Source organism: Crocuta crocuta, unplaced genomic scaffold (genome assembly GCF_008692635.1).
Source record: "Crocuta crocuta isolate KB4526 unplaced genomic scaffold, BGI_CrCroc_1.0 scaffold493, whole genome shotgun sequence".
Taxonomy (NCBI): Eukaryota; Metazoa; Chordata; class Mammalia; order Carnivora; family Hyaenidae; genus Crocuta; species Crocuta crocuta.
Window position 1 is genome coordinate 279,942 of NW_027527377.1, and position 24,553 is coordinate 304,494.

The 24,553-nt window shown below is 39.2% G+C and overlaps 1 protein-coding gene across 1 annotated transcript in view; it reads left to right on the forward strand.

Annotated features, from left to right (window-relative positions):
• Positions 1–24,553, forward strand: part of ATP10A (ATPase phospholipid transporting 10A (putative)) — a gene marked incomplete at its 5' end in the record, with an annotated part of 184,738 nt that overhangs the window by 106,756 nt on the left and 53,429 nt on the right. Inside the window, one exon of the mRNA XM_077768340.1 lies at positions 19,024–19,109. Coding sequence (XP_077624466.1) covers positions 19,024–19,109 — 86 coding nt within the window. The remainder of the gene's footprint in view (positions 1–19,023; positions 19,110–24,553) is intronic.

The following is a 24,553-nucleotide window of genomic DNA, read 5'->3' on the forward strand; positions in this document are numbered from 1 at the left end:
GAAGACTTTTCTAATCTCATTTTTTGTACACATATTGGAATCTTCATGTTAATAGCTTCTGACATCACAGAGTTTAAAAGTGGAGCTATAATCTGGCAAGAATTTGATCAACTGTAAGTCAGTCATGGATTATTTGTTGCCTCTTCTCATTTTCTTTCTAGAGGAACAAAACTGACACTGTTTTAAATTTGAAAGAAAAACTGTGATAGATAAAGCTCGTGATGGATAAAGCTTAGTAAACAGAAAGAAAAAAATAAAAGAAAGTCACCAGAAATTCCACCTTCCAGAGATAACTATTCTAAATGTTTGACAATATCTCCTTCCTGGTATTTCTCATCCCCTAATATATATACCTATATACATAAATGAATGTGTATGTGCAGCCCTATTTTTAGGCATTCTAGCATTACACATGTCACTTAAAATACTGCATCATGTCCGTGGATTTGAAAGAACCATTCATAAGAATTATAAAGACTTTTTTAAAAATTGTATTTATCTATGTTGATGGGGGAGCATGTGTGAGTGCACATTTGCTTAAGGGAGGGACAGTCTACTTACAGCTGGGCAAGCTGTCAGCACAGAGCCCAATGCGGGGCTCTACTAATGAACCACCATGAGATCATGACCTGAGCCAAAATCAAGAGTCAGATGCTTAACTGACTGAGCCATCCAGGTACCCCAGAATTATCAAGAATTAATTCCATTTCCTGTTTTTGCTTTTTGAACAAATCTGACAAACCATGACTGTTTCTGAGTTTTACCTTAGTATTTTATCCTAGATTTGTTTGCTTATAGCATTGAACCAAGCATTGTTAATTTTCACCTCCTAAATGTGTCTACACCTTCTTCTTCATCACTGTAGCCACAGGCCTTCACCAGCACCTAGCTAGAATGCTCTTGTGTGAATTCCAAATATTCACTCCTCTTGTATGATGGAGCTCCATCATACATGGTGGTGTTGAAGTCTTCTATCTCCTAACTAATGTTATGCCAATTTGTTCTATGAATTAGTGAAAAGGGCTTTGAAACCTCTGAGTATAATTGTGGATTTCTCTATTTCTCTCTGCAGATCTATAAATTTTGCTCTGTTTATTTTGAATCTTCACTGTTTGGGAGCATTATGACTCCCCTATCACTATGAAATGACCTTTACTCATCCCTGGCAGTATTATTTGAGCTGAAATTTATTCTGTCCACTCCAGCTTTCTTTTGGCTACTTTAACATTTTCACCTTTTATTTTTAACCTGTGTGACTTTATTTTTGAAGTCTGTTTTTTATCAGCAACGGATAGTTGGGTCTTGCCTTCTTTTCCCCCTAAGTCCTTTTCGACAATCTTTGCCTTTTAATTGGGATGTTTAAAGCTTTTGCATTTTATGTGATTACTGACATGGTTAAATTTAAGTCTATAATCTTTGCTTTCTCATCTTTGTTCTTTTTTTCATCTTTTTCTGTTCTTTGTCTAATTAGCTACAACTCTTTGTTTTGCTACTTTAGTAACTTCAGGGTTTATAAGATACACCTTTAACTTACCAGTCTGTCTCAAGTGATATTATTTCACTTCACCTATAATAAAAGAATTTTGCAGTAGTATACTTTTTTCCTTGAAGCTTTGCAGCCTTTGTACTATTTTACATGTGTGTGTTAAACACCACAATGCCTTGCTATTTTTTGTATTTACACATAATATTAAAGAGATTTATATAATAAGAAAAAATATTAATACTCACCTATGTAGTTAACATTTTCTGTGCTCTTTATTATTTTGTCTAGAGCCAAATTTCCAAATGATATCATTTTCCTCTGCCCAAAGGATTTTTAATGTTTCTAGATAGTATGGTTATGTTGGTGATTTTTTTTCCAGCTTTTGTGTCTATGAAAACACATTTATTTTGCTTTTATTTTTGAAATATATCTGTACTGCATATAAATTGTATTTGACAGTATCTTGTTTTTTCAGGACTTTGAAGAGTTGCTCACGTGTCTTTTTGCTTACATTATTTCCAATGAGAAATCTGCAATCATCCTTATTTTAATACCTGTGTATATAACACAACTTAAAGGGTTTTTTTTAATTGTTGGTTTTGAGCTAACTGATTATGATGTGACATTGTAATTTTCTTTGTAATTTTGAGGGTTGGAATTCTTGGATCTGCAGGTTTATGGTATTCATCAAGTTTGGAAGCTTTTTAGCTATAACTGTTCATAATTGCTTTTCCATATCTCTTCCCTCCTTTGCAAACTCCAAGTACTTAAGTATTTAGTTGCCTCTTCAAGTTGTCTCATAATTCACTGATATTCTTTTCCTTTTTTCTGGGTTTATTTATTTATTTATTTTGAAAGAAAGAGATAGTGCTCAAGCAGGAGAGGGGCACAGAGAAAGGGAAAGAGAGAGAGAGAATCCCAAGTAGTCTCCGCACTGTCAGTGTAAGCCCAATGTAGGACTTGAACTCAGCAACCATGAGATCTTGACCTGAGCTGAAATCAAGAGTCAGATGGTTAACCTACTGAACTACTCAGGCACCCCTGTTCTTTTCCTTTTTGATTCTTTGTCTGTTTGTATTTCAGTTTGGATAGTTTCAATTGCTATCTTGCAGGTTCACTGTCTTTTCTTTCTCAATTACTACTCTGGTTTTCATCTCATCTGGTTTATTTTTCATCTCAGGACATTGTAGTTTTTACATCTAGAAGTTCAGTTGGGCCCCTTTTTTATGATTTCCCTGTCTTAAGTTTTGATCGTAGGAAATCTAGTTATAATTACTGGGTTAATGTCCTTTTCTGCAAATGCTAACATCTCTGTCTCTTTTGAATCAGTTTTAACTGATTTACTATTTTTCTCAGGGTCTTATTTTCCTGTCAGATATTTGGATTTTACATTATTGGGTGCTGCCTATTTACATGTTTCTAAATATTCTTTAACTTGAGCTTCACTTAAGTAACTAAAAATAGTTTGATTTGTTACCAGGGTTCTCTGTGCACTTCTGTCTTCTCTGGGACTCTATACTGAAAACTCTAGCTCTTGTTCTTATATACTTAGGTTCAGCTCCTTCACTGAAAAAATCAACCAGCTGGGTTCCCCTTCCTCTGTCATGGCCTAAAAAGTCTTCCAAAGCAGCAATGTGGGGCAAACAGAGGGCTCACATCCTCTGTTTTCCCTCTCAGGTGTTACTATCGAAATGTTCAGTGTCTTGAATGTCTTTGTTTTGTATATTTTTGTTATTTCTCACTGTAGATTAAGTCCAATCTCTATTACTACTTTAGCAGAAGTCCTGAACTTTACATTTAAAAATCTCTCTCCTTGTTGAGGATGATTTTCCCATGAAAATTATACTTGTCTTTCAATTCACTTAGTTATGCATGCTCAACCTCTTCTCCTGAACAAGGCACTTAGTTCTGTAAGGAGAATGCCCATCCATTATGAGGATGGTCCCTGCCTTCACAACACTTAGTCACAGGGGAGTGTTAAGATAAGTACATGGACTGCTTTCATCCAAGCAGGAGTTAGTAAGACTCTTAGCAGTTTGGTGGGCAAGAACTCAGAAGTTAAGGACAGAAGGAAATCATTTCATATGGAAGATGATATTTAAGAGTGGTAACTCTTTGTTAGAACCTTACATTAGTATAGAAAAACTTCACATTTGAATAGTACTTTATAATTGGTGGAGACTGACACTCATTACTTCTCTTTTTTTCTTTACATTTTAATGTTTATTTATTATTGAGGGACAGAGAGACAGAGCATGAGCATGGGAGGGACAGAGAGAGGGGGAGACACAGAATCTGAAGCAGGCTCCAGGCTCTGAGCTGTCAGCACAGAGCCTGATGTGGGGCTCAAACCCATGACCTGTGAGATTATAACCTGAGCCAAAGTTAGACGTATAACCAACTGAAGCACCCAGATAACCCCTCATATTTCTCTTAAGGAGACAATATGGACTTTGGAACACTTGAAGGAAGCTCCCCTGGCATGGGATACAGCTTGAATAAGGATAGGGTGACAAGAAAGCATTGGATGTGTTCAGAAAAAAGTGAGTTCTCTAGGTGGATTAGCATACAGATTCAAGATGGACACAGGCAAATATTCTAGAGAAAAGGTCAGTTGGGGGCCATTTTTTCAAGGCAATGAATGACAGGTAGAGGCATTTATACTTCATTTCTCAGGGAGCAGGAGCCATTGAAGGAAGCATGGGACCAAAATGATAGAAGCCATGTGTTCTGAAATTAACTAGAAACCAGAATGGGAGTGCACAGAGAATGCAAGTGAGGAAATAGAAAGATATCTCTTCCTACTCTTCTTGAGCTTTCTTCTTGAACCCTTGTCATTTACCTTGTTGTCTTGAAACACACACTGAGATAAAGACTTGAGTGTAAGCAATCAATACTTCTAACTGGCAGCCATTACATTTCTTTATAAAGTAAAACAAGATAATTGTCGCTCCTGAGGCCATTATTAGTATACGTGATCACTCTCCACTGCCACCTATTACAAATTCCCTTTACCTCAACCAGCTGCTGGTTGGTCTAGGTCTGCTACGTGGAGTGACCAAGACCTTTGCTCCCAGTGAGCTTCTGATTCAGCAAGTGACCTTGTTGGCTATGGTTGCTGTAGTTCCACTTTCATTGTCACCAGTTATGGAAGCACCAGTGATGCCCTAGCAAATTCTCTAAATTTCAAACCTGCTTCTCCGTGTTCCAGTGATATACTGGCAACCCTCTCTACTCATGATTTTTAGGAATGTTCTTTTCCTGTTGGTGTTCTGGCATGAGGAGCCTATGACAAGTAGTAGCTATTGCTTTAGGTTAATGGAATGGTGTAAGTTTTCTGATGGAAACTTATTTCACCCTACTCCCATTCTCCGCCAGGAACCAGGACTTCTTGTCGACTATAGCCTAAAGGGAAAGGGACAGGAAGCACTAATTCCCCATGATAGTCCCTGGGAGTGATAAGGAGAGGGGCTCTTACACTGCCACATCTTTTTAACTTCAGTAGATAATGCCAGTCATCCAAGTGGTTGAACTCAATAGCAGTGTATGAGAGTTCACTTAGTACCAGTTCCTCATCAGTACTTGGTACTTTTTTTCTTGTAGTCATTCTTTTTTTTTTTTTTTAATTATTTTAATGTTTATTTATTTTTGAGAGAGACACAGAGGGTGAGTGGGTAGGAGCAGAGAGAGAGTGGGAGGCACAGAATCTGAATAAGGCTCCAGCCTCTGAGCTGTCAGCACAGAGCCCAATGCGGGGCTCAAACTCACGGACTGCGAGATCATGACCTGAGCTGAAGTTGGAAGCCCAACTGACTGAGCCACCCAGGCTCCCCTCTTGTAGTCATTCTGATGGGTCAAGGTATCTCATTATGGTTTAATTTGTATTTTTATATTTACCAAGGGTATTGAACACCTTTAATTTTTTTTTCTCAAATAGATACATTATACATAGTACCAGCCCTATTCAAATCCTTTGTCTAATTTTCCACTAGGTTAGCTGTCTTTTTGTAATTATTTTCCAGGAGTTCTGTATATACCGCTTATCAAATCCCTGTGCAGATATTTTCTTCCATTCTATGGCTTGCCTTTCCACCATTTTTTATGGTATCTTTTGATGAAAGTAAGTCATAAATATTTCTGTAAGATACTATATTGGTCTTTTTCTGCCCAATTATTCCCAAATTATTTATTGAAAAGATATCCCTTTTTCCTAGAGTGATGCTACATTATCATAAATCAGATGACCATATATTCACGGTTCTGTCTTGAGGCCCCTTTATTCTGTTCTGTTCATTTGTCTAACCTTACACCAGTATTACAATTTTAACTACTTTGGATTTCTGATTAAGTCTTCATACATGCTGGAGATCTTCTTCTCACTTTGTTCTTCTTTTCAAGAGTATCTACTATTCTTGGCTTTCCATGTTTTTTGGACTGAACTTGTCTAGTTCCCAAAGGTGTTTTTTTTTTTTAAGTTTATTTATTTTGAGAGACAGACATGGGGGGTGGGGTGAGGGGAGGGACAGAGAGAGAGAGAGGAAGAGAGAGAATCCCAAGCAGGCTCTGTGCTGTCAGTGTGGAGCCCGACGCAGAGCTCCATCTCATGAACTGTGAGATCATGCCCTGAGTCAAAACCAAGAGTCAGATGGCTAACCAACTGAGAACCCAGGTGCCCCAAGATGTTGGGATTTTTATTGTGATCACATTGAATATATAAATAAGTTTGGAGAGAAAATAATTGATAGTTATAATTCTGAGTCCTCTAATTCATAAATATATATTTCTCCCCTTAATTATATATGCTTTAATCTCTCTCAGTAATACTTTGTAATTTCAACATAGAGAACTTGCACATTCTTAGATTTATTTCTACAAAATTATTTTGTAATCTTGTTTCAGTGTGTTTATAAATGTAATATGTATGCATTTACAAAATAGTAAAGTCAGTACACACATATGTGTATGTATATATGTATATGTATGTGTGTGCAATCTGTAGAAATACAGCAGATGATCTTGTATCCAGAAATCTAGACCCACTTATTAATTCTAACAAATTTTTTGAAGATTATTTTAGATTTTCTATGCATATAATCATTTTGCTTGCAAATGATGATAGCATTGTTTCTATCTTTCCAATTATTATACTTTTCATTCTTTTTCATACCCAGTTGCAATGGCAAAGGCCTCCAATCCAGTCTTGAATAGAAATGGTGATGACAGATATTCTGTCCCTGATACCAATCTTAAAGGGAAAACTTTGAACATTTTACTGTTATATGTATTTTATTAAGCTATTGCTGAATACATTTTACAGACTAAGGATGATCCTTTTTTTTTTTCTTTTTTAATTTTTTCTTTTCCCCGGCAAGGAAACATTGTCATGAACAGATGTTGAATTGTATCAAATGTGTTTTCTGCTTCAGTTGAGAGGACTATATGATTTTTTTCTCCTTTTGAGCTAATGTTGCTGATTATACTGATTTTTGTAATGCTGTTACCAACTTTGATTTCTTGGACTATATACACTTTTCTAGTGTATTATCTTTTAATATATAGTTGGGCTTAGTTTGCTAATGTTTTATTAAAAATATTTTCATAAATAAGATAGGTTTCTAGTTTTCTGTTTCTTTAATATGTTTGTTGGGTTTTGGTTTCAAGCTGATATTATATTGGCTTCATAATATAAGTTAGGAAGTGTTCGTTCTAATCACTAGAAGAGTTTTGTGAGTGTTATATCTTCCTGAACTATTTAGTAAAATTCATTGGTAAAACCATCTGAATTTTCTTTGTGGAAAGATTTAAATGATCTTTCAATGTATTTAATATTAAGTAAATATAATGTGTATTTTTCTATAAATTTTAGAACTTTGTATTTTTCTAGTAATCTGTTCTTTTCATTTAAATGTTCAGACTTACTGGGGCACCTGGGTTTCTCAGTCAGTTAAGCATCTGACTGACTCTGGCTCAGGTCATGATCTTGTGGTTAGCGAGCAGAAGCCCCGCTTTGGGTGAATTCAGGTTAGCTCAAGCCCTGCATTGGGCAAGCACGAACCCCACTTCTCTCTCTCTCCCCCACCCCCTTTCTGCCCCTTGTGGGATTCGCTCTGTCTCTTCCCCTCACTCACTTGCACCCACTTTTTCTCAAAATAATTTTTTTTCAAAACTTATTGGCATATAATTATTCATATACTACTTTTAACTTTTACTTGGTAGTGATGTCCTCTTTTTTATTCCAGTTATTCATCATTTGTACTCCTTATTTTTAAGCTCAGTCTTTCTAGGATGGGTTATTATATTTGTTTCTTTTTCTTTGCCATTCCTTTAACTTTTTTTAGATTTCCTTTACTGTTTTCATCCTTGAAAAAGGATGCCTAGCTCATTAAATTTATCTTTTAATATATTTTTTTTTAATTTTTATTTATTTCTAGGAGAGAGAGAGAGACAGCGTGATCAGGGGAGGGTCAGAGAGAGAGGGAGACAGACTCTGAAACAGGCTCCAGGCTCTGAGCTGGCAGTCAGCACAGAGCCCGACATAGGGCTCGAACCCACGAACCGCGAGATCATGACCTAAGGGAAAGTCGGACGCTTAACCAACTAAGCCACCCAGGCGCCCCTATCTTTTAATATTTTAACATATGCAAATAGGCTCTTAGTTTTCTTGAAAGCAAACAATATTTAACAAATTTTCATATATATTATATACTTAATACCATTTTGGTAAATATATGTCCCAATTCCTCTTGTGACTTTTTTCTTTGACCAATTGGTTGTTATAAAATTGTGATCCATAATTTCAAAGCAAATGGGTTTTTTAAAAACAATTTTCTTCTTATTTTTAATTCTGATTTAATTAAATTATATATGAATGAAGGTTTTTAAATTGGTTATTACTTGCTTTATGGCTCAAGATATGATCAGTATTCCCAAATGTTGTGAGTACCCTTGAAAAGACTGTATTCTATAGTTGGTGAATACAGTTTTTATTTATATCCATCAGGATAAATTTGTTAATAGTGATGTTCAAATTTTCTATATCTTCCTGGGTTTTTTTGACTGTTCTGTCAAATACTGAGAAAGGAATGTTAAAATTCCCTGATTAAGATTGTAGATTTGGGGGCACCTGGGTGGCTCCGTCGGTTAGGCATCCAACTTCGGCTCTGGTCATGATCTCACGGTTCGTGTGTTTGAGCCCTGCATCGGACTCTGTGCTGATAGCCACCTCAGAGCCTGGAACCTATTTCAGATTCTGTGTCTCCCTCTCTCTCTGACCCTCCCCTGTTCTTGCTGTCTCTCTCTCTTTCTCCCCTCTCTCTGAGAATAAATAAAACATAAAAAAAAAAAAAAAGATTGTGTATTTATTTGTCACCTATGTTTCTGTTAATTTTTGCAATATATAATTTGAAGTTGTGTAATTAGAAGTATGTAAATTTAGAATTATTTTTATTTTCCTAATGAATCAAACTTTCTGTCATTTCATATNATAAAAATATTTTAAAAAATAAAAAATAAAAAATAAATAAAATTACTTTGTCTAATATTAATACAGCCTTCTTTTTGTTAATCTTTGTCAGATAAGTCCTTGTCATCTTTTCACATTGTTCTCTGGTATCTGTATGTTTTTAGGTCTATTTCTTATAAACATATTGTTGAGTTTTGTTTTTTTTTAATTCTGTTGGATAATTTTTTAACTTTCAGTGAATGATTTTGTTTGAGTTACTTTTAAAGTTAATATTGGTATATTTGAGTATGAAGCTTTCATCTTTCATTTTTATTTATTCTCCCTGGTTTGGTTTCCTTTTGCCCTCCCCATTTACCTCGTCTTAGACGGAGAGTTTTATTTTTTGTTCTGTATTTTGTTTGACAGTTATACATTTCTTTATTCTCATTTTAGTTGTTATGCTAGAGATTACAGCATGCATCTTGACCTCTCAGTATTTAATATGAGTTGATTTTCAATTATTTGCTTGGATGATGCAAAGGCTTTTATTTTTAAAAACTTCTTTTTATTCCCTCCTAACTTATATACTCTTGTAGTCATGTGTTACAATTATACCTGTCTATGAATCCCCTTAAACATCATCATTTAATACAATTAAATGCATTCATATTTACCCTCGTATTTGCCATTTTTGCTGCTCTTTATTTTTTCCTACTTCTTACCCTTTCATCAGGGCCATTTCTTCCTTCTCTTGGGAGACACTGTTTAATCTTTTTTTTAGTATTTAGTTCTGTTTTGTTGATAACAAATGCTCGCAACGTCCTTTAAGATTTTATCTTCTTTGGTTTTCAGTATTTTTATGTCATGTATGTAGGTATAATTTTCTTCTGTTTATCCAATTTCAGGTTTTTGAATCTGTGGATAGGTACTTTGTAATGGGATTTACTGACTTCTCAGTTATTATTTCTTCGAATATTGCTCCTGCATAATTCTTTCTTTTCTTCTGGGGTTCCAATAACATATATTCTAGTCCTTCCTCCCTGTCTTCTCTGTCTCTTCCCCTCTCTGTTGTGTTTCCTGCCTTTTGGTCTCCTTGTGCTTTATTCTGACAATTTTTCTGACCTTTCTTCTAGCATACTAATTTTTTTCTTCAGGTTACCAAATTAGCCATCAAACCATTCATTGAGCTTTCAGTTGAACATTTTTTACAGGTCTTTTTTTTTTTTTTTCTTGTTTGGTTGTTTTCAAATTTGTTAGGTCACATGATTGTGGCAAGCATCGTAGCTTAAAAGTTCCTGTGAGCCTATTCCTATTCTTGTTTCTGTTGGTTCTTTTGGCATGATGCCTATCTCCTCTTGCACCTGGTTATCTTTGAGTATGCATATGAAATTGTACTTGGAAATTTGGTTTTCATAAATAATTTGAAGGCTAGGATTATAATTTTTTCTTTAAGAAAGGACTTTGTTTGCTTTGTTCGGTATCTGAAGGTTCTAGGAATCCAGAATTGCTTTAATCCAATTTTAGGGGTTGAGATTTTCTTGGCCCCTTAATTGACTTTAAGCTGGGTAGCAATTTCTACAAAGGCTCATTTTTCCAGTTCACTCTTTCTTTGGGTTTCAGTTCTTCATGGTCCCATAAAAAGGCATAGCTGTTTATCAGGCCCTTCTGTTGGTAAATTCAATGAGAAGCAGAATAATAACCTATCAAAGATGTCTGTGTCTTAATTCTGTGAACCTGAGAATAGGTAATGTTACATGACAAAGGAAAATTAAAGTTGCAAATATAATTAAGGTGGTTAATCAACTGTCCTTGAGGTAGAGAGATTATTCCTAATTATCCTGACTTATTGAGGTGAGTTTAGTGTTACCACAAGGGGACTTGAGGGAGGCAGTGAGAACATGGTGATAAGGTATGAGAAGGACTTGGTTTCCTTACTGCTGACTTTGAAAATGTAAGGAAGCCATGAATCAAGGAATATGGCCAGCTTCTAGAAGCTGTAAGAAGCAAGGCAATGGATTTTCTCGTGGAACCGCCATAAGAAACACAGCCCTGCTGAAGCATTGTTTTTAGCCCAGTGAGACTTGTTTCCAGCCTTTGACTTCCAGAACTGTAACATGTTATAGTGTATTGTTTTGAGCTACCAGTTTGTGGTAATTTGTTATGGCAGCAGTAGGAAAGTCACTTTCTAAACTCCAACATTCATCCCTCTATTTATGCTTAATTTCTCAACTACCTCTTTTAGAAACCCCTGTAAGAGAAAAGAGTCCCCAAAGACCAGTCTCAAATCACTGGACTTTTTGTCTTTACTAGATCTTGGTTTGACTGTTCTTTACCTACTTGTTAAATCTCTGGCACAAATTTCTGGTACTTTTGGGCAGGTGTTTTTAATATTTCCCTAATGTTTCTTTTTCCCTTCAGCCTGATGTTTGGTCCCAATTGCCTAGCCCTTAGTGATGGACAATTTTCCTTTTGAATCTGAAGACTGAGCTAGTCTGGTTGTGCTTTAGAAATCACAATCCTGCTGCCATTTTGGTGTCTAACTCATTCCCTAGGTTAATGCAAGAGTTTCTTCACTTTTTTTTTTTTTTGAGTCCTCCATCCTGATTTTATTCTAACAGTAGCAGTATGCCTTTTTTCCTACATGGGTACCATGGTACCTGCCCTCAGGCCACTTCATTATAGATGTCTCTCATTCTTTCTGTACTGCCTGGTGAGAGGAAAGCACCTTATCTCCAGCTAGCATATCTGTCCAGCAATCCCCAAAACTTGACAGGCTTGTAACCACAGCCCTGTCTTTGCTCATGCCTTCACACCCATCTGTAGTGATGGAAAAGGGGGAGGTTCATGGCTGTGAAGCAGACAGGTTGACTTGTAACCTGGCAGTGCACGTTAATTCAGCAGCTTTGCAGTAGGCATGTTTCATACAGTGGCACCTTGTCGGATTGAGTACAGATTCATTAAAGAGGGCTATTTTAAAATACAGCCCTCATTAGATTTTGAAGTTGGTTTTCTATAACACAACTCCTGTTGCTAGCTGTCTGGATAGCCTGTCCTTAGATACTCTTAACACATTTGATAAAAGAAAAAGCGGAGCTCTGCTGGCAATCACAGCCCATGAAGGCAGCACGAAGCATTTGTAGCTGTGACGGAAAGGCTTTTGATTTTGAGAATTTAGGCTCAAACCCAGCACACTGGGCCTTTGAATTTTGCCACCATCTAAACTAAAGCTTGGAGACTTTTTGACTATGAAACAGCAAGGAGGCAAGGGAACAAAGGATGAAAGGAAGGGCGGGGTTTGCTCCTGCTTTTTCAAGTCTGAGTCAACAGGCAAGGCTGGCTTTCTATTTTCGGACAAAGAGAGGTCCATCTGATCCTTGTACTTAGGACAGGAAAATCTGCAATTAGAAGAAGAAGACACCCACCTAGGTGCCCCTTGATCAGTTTCTCTATGAGCTGTCAAAGGCTTTGCACTTCCAGAGCTTCCTGTGAGGCTTGCTGAGGCTCGTATGCCCCTCCTATGGTCCTGGCCAGTTTGGTTTCCCTGGACATGACTGTGTCATCAGGAAGGAGTGTGGCACTCACAGAAACTGCCAGGAGCTGGACTATGTGCCATCCAGTGCTTTGCTGCAGCTGCAGCACCAACCTATTTAAGCATTTGTATATTTAGGACACATTAGATAATACAGTCACAGCTATTGCAACTGTAGATTAAATAGTTATTTAAATGTGTTTTCTGATCATTTGTATTAGGGCGTAAACTCCCAGTGTGACACTGAGTCAATGAAAATGATTAGAAAAAAGGTTACTTTGATTGAAGGCTCCTTATATGTTTGTCTCCTGCTACCAGTACCAGGATGCCTACAATTTCATTCAGGTTTTGATTGATTGATTGAGTACTGACTATGTGTCAGGGGACACCTAGGTGAACAAGACAGACTATTTCTTTCCCATTTCAGGTTAACTATGAGAAAATATTGATTTGGCAATACAGTCTTTGCAGTGAATGAGTAAATTTTCATTTATTCGTTCATTTGTTCATGCAGTATTGGTCTAACTGCCCTTCTTTGAATTCCCACAGCACTGAAAGTCATAGGGTAAATAAAAATTGAATTAAAAATGCAAAACAGGGCCACTTGGGTGGCTCAGTCACTTGAGTGTCTGACTCTTGATTTTGGTTCAGGTCATGATCTCATGTTTTGTGTGATTGAGCCCCATGGTTGGGCATTGTGTTGGCAGCATGGGGCTTGCTTGAGACTCTCTCTCTCCCTCTTTCTCTCTGCCCTTCCCCCACTCTTGCTCTTTCCCAAAATAAATAAATAAACTTTAAAAAATGCAAAACAAAGAGTTGCAGTGACTATTCCGTTAATATGTGTTAAAATGCTTTGCCTAAATTAATTCAGATATTCACCCTTTGTTAATTAATAAGCAGATAGATTAGAGACTGTGAAGAAATTCTTTCATATTGCTACTAAGTGAAATACACTTGCACCAAAGAGGGACTATGCTTCTGGAACACAGAGAAGTCCTGCCAACCCTCTTGACAGTCCTATTTGTGTCAGCATCAGTTGAGGAGCACCTGGCAGGCAGAGGTTCTAGGCCCCAAGAACCTATCATAGAGCTCTAAGTCTATTTGGAGCTTGGGTACATGACATCTTTGCAGAATAAATACCCATCACCCCTGGACCGCATGTGCACCAGGCTTTGTGCTGGCCTCAAGGGAATAGAGCTCCTCTCCTCAGGAAACCTGAAGTCTAGTGAAGCATGGATGAAGCTAAGTTCAGCCAGGCACATGTACCTGGAGCCCATGTAAGCTCAAATCAGTGCACCTGCCTGTCCAGCCTAAAGCAGTGGGCTGTCACATCATGATATGCAATAGACAATTAGCCAGTAGTGTGGGAGGGCAAGGGAAGCCATGCAGAAAGGTCTGGGCCTCTCCAGGACATCCCAAGTGGCAGAAATAGGAGGTGGGAGGGGCAGCAGCTGACCCTGAGCAGTCTGGCCACAGTATTAGGATGTAGATTTCATCCTGTAAGGCAGCAACTGGTGTAGGGTGATGAGCCTTTGAAGGCTACTGTGGGGTGGTGATGTTGAGGCTGGAAGAAGAGGGAAAACCCCGAGTGGCTTGTAACTGGAGGCATCATGACAGGTGACACAAAGGGCATTTTCTGGACAGGGTCCAGATACAGAGGACAGAAGGAGCATGTGTGTTTTCTATGTCTTGTTGCTCATTTCTGGGCTCTGTGCATTCTCTCATCAGGCTTTACTGTGACTCTGTCATCCAAAGACCAAGACCCATAGCCTTTCTCTGAAATCTCTATGTGGATTGCTGGTGGGGTCCTTGGAAGCATGTGCTTATCCTGTTTTCAAAGCAGTATAAACTGGTTATTTCACTTCTCTTATGATCAAAAATAATGGTGTCTACTTTAATGGATTACAGATGTCCTTTTAGACATTACTGCTTTTGTTTGAGGATGGAGGAAGTGTCCTTCAGCTTTTACTAAATTGTTATTAGTAATTCATTTAACACAAATGTGAAATACAAGATTGGCAATACAATCCTCCGTGTGAATCAAGCATTCATTCCATGAAGAATCTGGGCACTGATCAGTTAGACATCATGCCTCTTCCATTTGGTTGAATCATGGACATAGTACCTGTATAGATACCTGTTCTGCCTGGAGGGGGTGCTGGAAAGGTAGGCACTGGGCATCTGAAGGAGGGACCATTTGCTGGAGTGATTGGCTCATAAGGTTCTTGGCTGGTGCAGTATCTAACCAAAAAAAGTATCTAACAAAAATAAAAAGAGCTCTCCTATGTTACTGCCCTGCTTCTCCCTTTTCATCTAATAAGATCAAATTATTGCAGAAATATTTGGAGTATAGCAGCAGAAAGGATGAATGTGGTACTTGTTTGGACACGTCTGCTCTGCAGTGAGTGATGTTGTTGCAGGATTCTCGCTCAGAGAGTCGTGACACCGAGACTTTTCTTTCCAGGAAGGAACTTTATTCATGCCGGCACCACTCAGTTGGGTTCGTACCCAAAAGAACTGAGCGGCCCACCTCATATGGCATAGGTTTTTTATACATTTTCTATTTCTTTGTCTCCCATATATGGTAACACACATAAACATGCAGTCTAATTAAGTTGTTTCAGTTTACAGGAACATGGGGGATGTAGGCAGCTGGACTCATATCTAGGTGACCTTGAAGTCTTCTCTTCTCTCTTCTTCAATTTTTTTCTTTCTCCTTAGGGAGGGGTTCCTACCACAATGTCATCAACTACACTTGGGCCAAGAGGCTTGGCCTGCTGTGGTGGTGCTATAGAGGGCCAGAGAGCTTCAGTTTGAGGGCTGACCAGTGTGACAGCACCTCAAAGGAAATGATGCTTCTGCAGCACTTCCCCAGTACTGACCCTGTCACAAGCATGAGGGTGAATTAGAATCACCTCTGCATTCTGTGGAATTGTGCATTCATATGGCTCCATAGACCTCAGAAATCTAAATCCAGATGCTCTCTCTTCACTTGCTAAAAGTCTCACATTTATTAAGCTGAAGAACTAGGACTAAATCCCAGATCTCTTGATTTTTGGGTAAACTCTGCTAACTCTACATCCACAGGAATTGCTGAAGATGAGAAAGGGGTGATACAGACAATCAGACTAGAATATATTTAACTGAAGCATGTTTTTAAAAACATTAAAACTTAAAGACATATTTAAATATCTTTGAAATTTTCCATAGAATTAAAACAAATTTTAATGTTTATTTTTAATGTAATTTATTGTCAAATTAGTTTCCATACAATACCCTTTAATGTTTTATTTTTGAGAGAGAGAGAGAGAGAGAGAGAGAAAGCATGTGCCTGAGTTGGGTAGGGGCAAAGGGAGAGAGAGAGACAGGGGATCCCAAGCTGGCCTTACCTGTCAGCACAGAGCCCAATGCGGAGCTCAAACTCACAAACCATGAGATCGTTATCAGAGCGTCAAACACTTAAATGATCCACCCAGGTGCCCCTGAAATTTTCTGTAGAATTAATTGTACATTTTTTGGCTTATTAAATATAGTGTCATCTTTTCCTGTTAAAGCAAGATAGCCTCAGCAAGATGTCAGCAGCTGATCTGTATGTCTGAGAGGCTGAGGAACTGCTGTCAGTTACTCAAAGACCTCTTGAGCTTGGGCATGACCTTGGGCATGGTCCTTAATCACTCTAAATTAAAGGTAGCATGAAAACCGACCTCATAGTGTTGTCATGAATGGTGGCGAATAGCACTTAGCACAAGGCCTGGCATTTAACAAGCTATCAAAAAATTGTAATTGGTGACAGTGATTCAGATGATGCAATCTAGTGGTGACCTCAAGAATTACTTATGCATGCTTACTATATTTGTATTGAAATCCCTGAATTTCTGGGCTATGTTCTACTTAATGCGTGTGTTCTACTTAATTGATTGTGTATCTTCACAATCAATTCTCAGTGTTGGTTTACATGTACTTTTTTTTAAAACTTTTTTTGTCATAGTAAAAATATATGTTATACACAATTTACCACTTAACCAGTTTTAAGTGTACAGTTCTGTGGCATTAATTTTATTCACTAACCATTATTACCATCTGCTTGCGGAATGTTTTCATTTTCCCCAACTGTGTATCTGCTTTAAAGAGGAAAATGGAGTTAGCATGCTCGGGATGGAAGGATGGATTGGGGCTCTCTAAGTCTGTCCATGCTCCAGGGGACAGGATTGACAGAAGTTTGGCTGATGGTGACTAGGGCGTGACCTTGAAGCCAGTTTGGAATGAAGCAGACAGATAGATGAGTGGCTGGAGAGAAAAATAAATAAATTTCTTAAATAGATATTATTACATTGCAAATTTACATAGAAACAATCAATGTAAGTAGAATTTTTCCATCTAAAAGGTGTGCTCTGGATGTGAAACTCTTTTTAAATGAGAAACTAAAACATGGTCTCTGTGTTAGTTTGCTATGGCTGCCATAACAAAATGTCATAGACAAAGTGGCTTACACCACAGAAATTCACTTTCTCACAGTTCTGGAAGCTGGAAGTCCAGGATCAATGAGCTCACAGGGTTGGTTTATTCTGTGCACCCCCTCTATGGCTTATAGATGGCTATCTCTTCCCTTTATCTTTATATGATTGTCGTTTGGTATATGTGTCCAAATTTCCTCTTATAAGGATACCAGTCAGATTGTATTAGGGCTCCCCCTAATGACCTCATTTTAACTTAATTATCTCTTTAAAGCTCCTGTGTCAAATAATGGTCACGTTCTGAGGTTCTAGGAGTTAGGGCTCAACATGTGAATTCTGGGGTGTGGGGCAGGGGTTGTGGTGGTTACACAATTCAATTATAACAGTCTTTGAAGATTCCCTCCAGTTCTAAAAAGCCTCAAAATTCTCCCCAATTCCAGACGAAGTGGATGAAGCCAAGCAACTTTGCCTTGGAACTGCACATTCCCCAAGGCACATGGTTATTGATAGAACATTACGAATGCAGCGCTGAAGTACAGAGACAGAATGTCCTACCGTTTCTGAGCCATTCACATTACATTCTTCATAGAAAGAATAACAGAGTATTTTAAGTGCACCCTCCTTGTCTGCCAAGAATAATCCTGTGTGCCATGGAACTCAGTCCCTTCATGGCTATCCTGGATGCTGTATCTGCAGATGTCTGCCCTGGAAAAGGCAACCAACTGGCTTTAAGATACTTTGCATGACTTTAAATGAACACAAGGCAGCTTGAAACATAGCCTCACTCTGGAAATAGAGCCAGAGGCCATTTCAGTCCAAGAAGAGCAGAGCTGATGACTAATTAAACTTCAAGAAGAGCCTTTTAAAATGGCATTTTAATTTCAGCTATTGAATTAAGCTACTGTTATCTAGTGAATTCTCTGATTAATGTACACAATGCACTAGAAAACAGTAAGAACTGACGTTTGAGTAATTCCCGTTTTGGCTGTATTTGGTGCTGGAAATGATGATGTTGTGGTAGAGTAATAATCACATGGAGTGTGTTAACAGTATTTATGCAATTGCTGTGATTTTTACCCACTTGCACTCTTTGTGTGATCATTTACTTGTGTGAGCAAAGAGTTAAATTTTTTACCATGTTGTGACACTTGGTAGAGAAAAGAGAGTGACAAGCCTGAAAGAGAGCTGATTTTTTTAAAAACCGGTTAACTATTGTCAGTTACTTATCCAAAAGACTTATTCCTTGCATTCCCCTCCTTTCTCCCCTCTTCCTTCCCACTTTCCACCCCAATTTATTTGTATGGTTTATGGCACTATTGCATCTTATCAGTGGCAAAATTACCAATAAGAGACTTTATGGTGAGCTATCATTTTTTTCATCAAACAATAATAAATTGTGGACTTACACGTTGATTATTTATTTTTTAAATGTTTATTTTTGAGAGAGAGAGAGCATGCGTGCATACACACACAAGTGAGGAAGGGCAGAGAAAGAGGGAGACACAGAATCTGAAGCAGGCTCCAGGCTCAGAACTGTCAGCACAGAGCTCAATGTGGGGCTGAAACTCACAAACTGATGACCTGAGCTAAAGTCTGATGCCCAAGCAACTGAGCCACCCAGGCACCCCACACATTGGTTATTTAGATGTTTTTCATCAAATATTTGTGCAAAAATTTTAGTGCACACTGAGGAAATGTCATTTTATTATAAGTTCCTAATTTCCAGATGGAATTTGCTTCTCTAAATCTGTATAGGAAATTGGAGGGCTCTGGTCTGTTTCAAAAAAACCCATTCATCCCTTTCAATCATTAGTGGCTTCCTTTGCTGTTATCTCATATTCTCTTATTTTCGAGCAGTAATCTTTTCAGCTCACTTACCAGTCCTGTTCTACTAACTGGTGTTCATTCTACAGTGATGGTTATCAGTCAGTAGAAAAAAATGAGAAAGCATGAGCTAAGTGCTGTGTGCACACTGGCATTCTCCAGAGGTTACTAGGCAGACTCCTTCCATGAAATTTCCCTGACGCACATGGATGTGAGACAGAAGAGCAAGTGCCTTTTAGAATGGAATGGTCTAAACCATTTCTCTAACGTATGCATGCTGTTATTTTAGGTCTCCGAATTCAATCCTTTGACGTTCACCAGTATAATCGAGTGTGAGAAGCCAAACAACGACCTGACTAGGTTTCGTGGTTGCATGTGAGTATTGTACAATATGCCTGAGCTTGCTCTTCTGTTTGACAAACATATATATTTCTAAAATATGCATTTAATATTCTTTGCCACCTTTGTAGCCTTTTAGGAATGTTGCCCATACTTGAACCCCTTGGTTGCTTATGGGACTTGTTTGCAAGATCTTGTCTGCAGTAGAAACTTAGCCACATTACCTGTGATGAGTAGTTACTGCTTTTGCTTCCTCTGGTTGGCCCTGGAAAGGTGAGGGGAACAAGGGAAGTATGGTTGACTACACATAGCCCCATTAAATGCAAGCACAGGGGCCGCATGAGAGATCCTAGGTAGAAACTCATTCATTCTTTCACTTAGATACTCAGTATTGAGCATCTGCTGTGTGATAGACCCCATTGAAGACTCTAAGAGTAATGCAGTGACCTGCCTTCATATTTATTTCATTCTAGTTATGGGAAAAGGGAGACCATAAGCAAACAAAAAATTAGTATATAGTGTGTCAAATAGTTCTATCCCTTGCTCCAAAATGGAAAGGCAAAAAAGGTAGATAAATGTGTTGGCTCTTGCTAAAGTTGGGCAATGGGTACATGGAAAGTATATGCTAATCTCTACTTTCATGTTCATTTGGAAACTTCAAAAATAATAATTGTGTGTGTGTGTGTGTGTGTGTGTGTGTGTGTGTGTGTGTGTGTGTAGTTGGTTGGCTTGGGGAAAAATAAAATGGGAGAGAAAAGGGAGTGTCAGCATGGAGTTGCTAAGTTGGGTGCTAGAGCACTGGGGGCAGCCTCACAGAGAACGAATTAAATATGTGAGCGAGAACCTGAGGACTTCATGTTTGACCTTTTGGGCCTTAGTCTGCTCTCTTAGGCTTAGTCCTTTTGTGTGAAGAACTTGGTGCCTTTTCTCTGCCATCTGCCAGCTTTCCTGCTTGAGGTGTGGGGTGACTGGTCGGTCTACTGCTTAGTAGTCTAAGCACAGAGTGGCCCCCACAGACATGTGGGAGTGAGGTGGGGTGCTCTCTTTTATGGAAGTGAGCTTCATTTTCATGACCTTTCAGTGTACGGCTGAATCGTCACGTTCACTGGCTCATCCAGCATTGTTGCCTATGCCCACCACACAGGAGACTTTCCATCATGCTGCCAGGTGATCAGTGAACGAAAAGTATCTAATAGGGTAAAATGTGTATGCTGCCAAGAGATGGCACAGTCACCCTCTGAAATTGTTGATCCATTTCTGAAGTCAGAACTTGGAAAATGTTAGATCATCCCTTAAAGGAACCAAGTAAGAGGATAAAAGTTAAGAAAAATGTAAAAATGTGATATGTAAAATTTAGGGGGAGACTACTCAACTACTCATTTATAATTGGTCTGCTGTGGGCTTTTCCAGCCTCTGTGGCCATAGGCCCATTATCCCATTGTCCCCAGAACTTTGTATATGGCACCATTCTTAGCACTACTGTGAGTCTCCAGGACCACATCAGCTAAATGGAGCAGATGCTGGGTTTCCAAAGACTCTAAAATAACCATCTTGAAGCGTAGTGAGGACATCTTCCAGGGAGAATATTCTATGCATAGTCTTGTTCATGGGAAATTTTGGGGAGCCAACTCTACCAAAAAGGAAGGGTAGACCTCCTTCATCAAAGACCATCTTGTAAGTCTGTCTTCTCTGTGGGGTTCTTCCAGCACCCCTGAAAGATGCAGTGTTCTTGTGCTCTGATGACTGTTCACAATTTTGTTGCCTGCTCTTGAGTTAGATTAACACTGAAATGGATTCAACCCTAGGTCAGCAGCTCTTAGTCCTGCCTTCCAGGAACTACCTTTGTTATAGGGCTATGTAAGACAAGCAAGCAAACAAACAAAATGTTTATTTTGAGAGAAAGAGAGAGCATGAGTGGGAAAGGGGCAGAGAGAGAGGAAGAGAGAGAATTCCAAGCAGGCTCTGCACTGTCAACGCAGAGCCCTACATGGGGCTCGATCCCACAAACTGCAAGATCACAAACTAAACTGAAACGAAGAATCGGACACTTAACCAACTAAGCCACCCATGTGTCCCTGTCACAGGGCTATTAAACAAGTCCAGCTTAGTGCTGAGGCTGGCAGGCTCTGGAGCCCACACTTTCTAGCTGGATAACCTTGGGCAATCTGCTTAACTTTATTCATCTGTGTAATAGGAAGGATCAGAGGAATCTCCTCAAGTCCTTGGTGCAAAGTTTTAGTCAATCTAATACACACCAAGCTTTCAGAAGTGTGCTTAATAAACATTTGTAACTATTGTGGATGTTGCTGCTGTTGCTGATATTACTATTACAGATGATACTTTAGAGCAAGGAGATAAAAGAGTCAGAAGAGGGATTTAGGCAAAAACACAAATATGTCCAGGGAAGGGAAATTTGCCTTCAGTGTGTTTATTAGGAGAAGCCATAGAAGAAAGAGAGAAGAAAAAATGAGGTTTTTGAGATTTCCTGAGTTTGAGGGTCTGGAAAGTGCATCAGGTGCAGTGACATTTTTTGATGGAAAAAAAAGTGGACCAGGGCTTCAGGAGAGTAGGAGCTAAAGATACAGGTTTGAAGACCTTCCACCTAGAGGTCATGTATGAACTCAGGGAAGGGTCCCAGGAACATGGGACAGAGGGCTAGGGAAAAAAAGGAAAGGAATAAAGACAGAATAACCCCACAGTCAGGAGCAGGTGTCCTTGGATGTGATAGGGGTGTAGTTCCAAGGATGGCACAATGGCGGAGGCATAACAGGGACATTCAGGAGAAAATCTGCATGCTAGACTCCACAGGCAGCCTAAGAAATGGGAGGGCTACACCACTGGAGTGTAGACCCAGAGGGGCAGAGTCCAGATTGCAGGAAGCAGACGAGAAATTATATTTTTACACCCCTCTTTCTAGAAATGTGGCTTAAAAGGCAAGAATAGGGCCAGAGATGAAAGCCTCAAAGAAAAGGGATGGACTCTTAGTAGGAAAAGAGAAGATAACAAAAAGCCAGGCTGGTGGAGATCTCCATAGGGGCATGGTAACTTTCAAGTATGGGAAGTTGTTAATCAATGAAGGGTAACATCACATAGCTCCTAGCTCACCCCCAGCACTGCATGGCCTCTACATCCTGCTCTTAGCTGACTCAGCACCCCCAAACACTTCTTTCTTTAGAAGATGGCTGCCGGATGATTGTCATCCTGCCCCACAGCCAGACAGGCTTACATGGCTTCTCTGGCTAATGCCTACAGCAAATATTCCTAACACAAGTGTCCTCATTGGCACATTTCCTGAGAAAGAATGCAAGAAGGGCAACTCCCTGTTGCATGAATCTAGTTTTGCCATGCTTTCTCCTTACTTTTTCTCCTTACTTTTTCTAACAAATTGTCCTGCATTGAGGCTCGCCCCTGAGCCTGGTTCCCAAATACCAGTAGTCTAGGCACTGTACATTCAAGCCTCTGCATACTAGACTGTTGTTTAATTATGATTTGCCATTTCCACCAAGCCAGGCATTTTGGATTGTCCACAGAAAGGGCTGGGTGCATCTGGCCTCTCTCTCAGCAGGCTAACGCCCTCTGGATGTAGGGCACAGGTGACCCTGTATTAAAAGTTTGTCCCTTTAGTGACTCTGTGGTGCAACCAGCATGAGCCACCCTCCCACAGTCAGGCTGAAGTGCTCTAGGAAGAATGAGAGGAAAAGGGGGCTTACCTTATGTCAAGTGTCAGGGAAGGGGCCTGTTCACACCACTGTGTTCTGTTTGGGGCAGAGAGAAGACCTCAGTTCCCATACTGGTCCTTACGCTCAGGAGTGAGACTAGCTTGGGTGGTAGTGTAGCAGGATTCTTGCACAAAAAGTCATGACACTGAGGCTTTTCTTTCCAGGAAGCAACTTTATTCCTGCCGGGCACCACTTAGTTGGGTTCCTACGCAAAGAACTGAACCCTGAATGGCATGTGGCATAGTTTTTTTTTTTATATATATATTTTTTACTTCCTTGTCTCCCATTTATGGTAACACACAAACATGTAGTCTGATTAAGTGGTCTCATGTTACAAGGTTGTGAGGGATATTGTCACATACGCATATAGCTAGGTGGCATTGAGGGTTTTTTGGTTTTTGTTTTTCCTTTCCTTAAGGATGCAACCTTACCATAGTAGATCTGCAGTTTAGGTCCATGGAGCAGACCAGCAGCCAGTTCCTTAGTCTGCTGGTTTTCTAGCTTTCATTATCTGCTGAGGGTGAGCTTCCTTCAGTCTTGACTCTGTTGCTGCCCTGTAGCCTCACTACAGCCCAAGAGATCAGCCCAAGCCCAGCTGCCATTTATACCAGCAGGTTTCACTCATATTTGAATCATCCAGTCTGAACTAAAAACTTTAGCCATTTGCACTTGGAAGACTTAAAGAACCAAGTTTGAATTCCAGCTTTGCCCATTAACTGAGTAAGTTATTCTCCATTTTGTAACGTGGCTTCCTCCTAATGTTGGAGATAACAATGGCTGACATGAGAATGGAGGGAAAGAATCTGGGTGAAACATGAGGCGAATTAGAACACTTCTCAAAAGAGGTGTTAGCTATGGTGTGTGATTCTGCTGGTATGAAATGCCTTCAATAGGAATGTGTTTATGATGTGGAAAGTGTTGGGGTTTGGAGCCGACTGCCAAGAATTCTTGAGATGTCTTCAGTGCAGAAAGGTGGTTTTATTAAAACACGGGGATAGGACTCTGGGGTAGAAGGAACTGCACTGGGGTTGTGAAGAGCAATTGATGATATATTTGGGAGTTGGGAGAAGTAAAGACAGGAAGTTTACAAAAGGATTTTCATATGCAAAAGAAGCCTGAGGATCCTGGAGGCCTACCTGTTGTCTACCTAAGGTTGTTTTTTTCCTCTAGCACAGCATTAACATTAAGACATTTGGGAGTTCCTAGAGAAATGTCACACTCTGCCTGCCTTGAATATTTGTCAGTGGGCTGCAGTTTATAAGGAAATTTAATATTATCTATATTTTCTTTTGTCTTTGTTTCCCATATCATTTAGAGACAGAAAGTGCGTTAGTGGTTGTCAAGATTTGGGAGTGGAAGGGGCATGGAGAGTGACTGTCAATAGATCTGGGGTTTCTTTTTAGGATGATGAAAATGTTTTAAAATTAGCTGATAGTGATAGCTGTACAGCTCTGAATATACAAAAAAAAAAAACGCTCAACAGCTTACTCTTTAAATGGGTGAATTTTATGGTATGTGAAATATATCTCAAGCTGTTTAAAAAAAAAGTGTTAGGAGCTTTATTATTCAAGTGTACTTTAGTGCTCACTGTTTAAGACAATTCTGTAAGTATTAATGAAATCCTGATTGTTCTCTACCCTTTGGGCTGCCCTCTCCCTGCCCTGAGGCATTGCAGCCCAGAGAGGCCCCTGTGAATGGGAACCAGCTCAGAGGCCCTGTGCCCCAACAGCCCTAGGCACCCTGTTCAGCTGTTATCCGCCA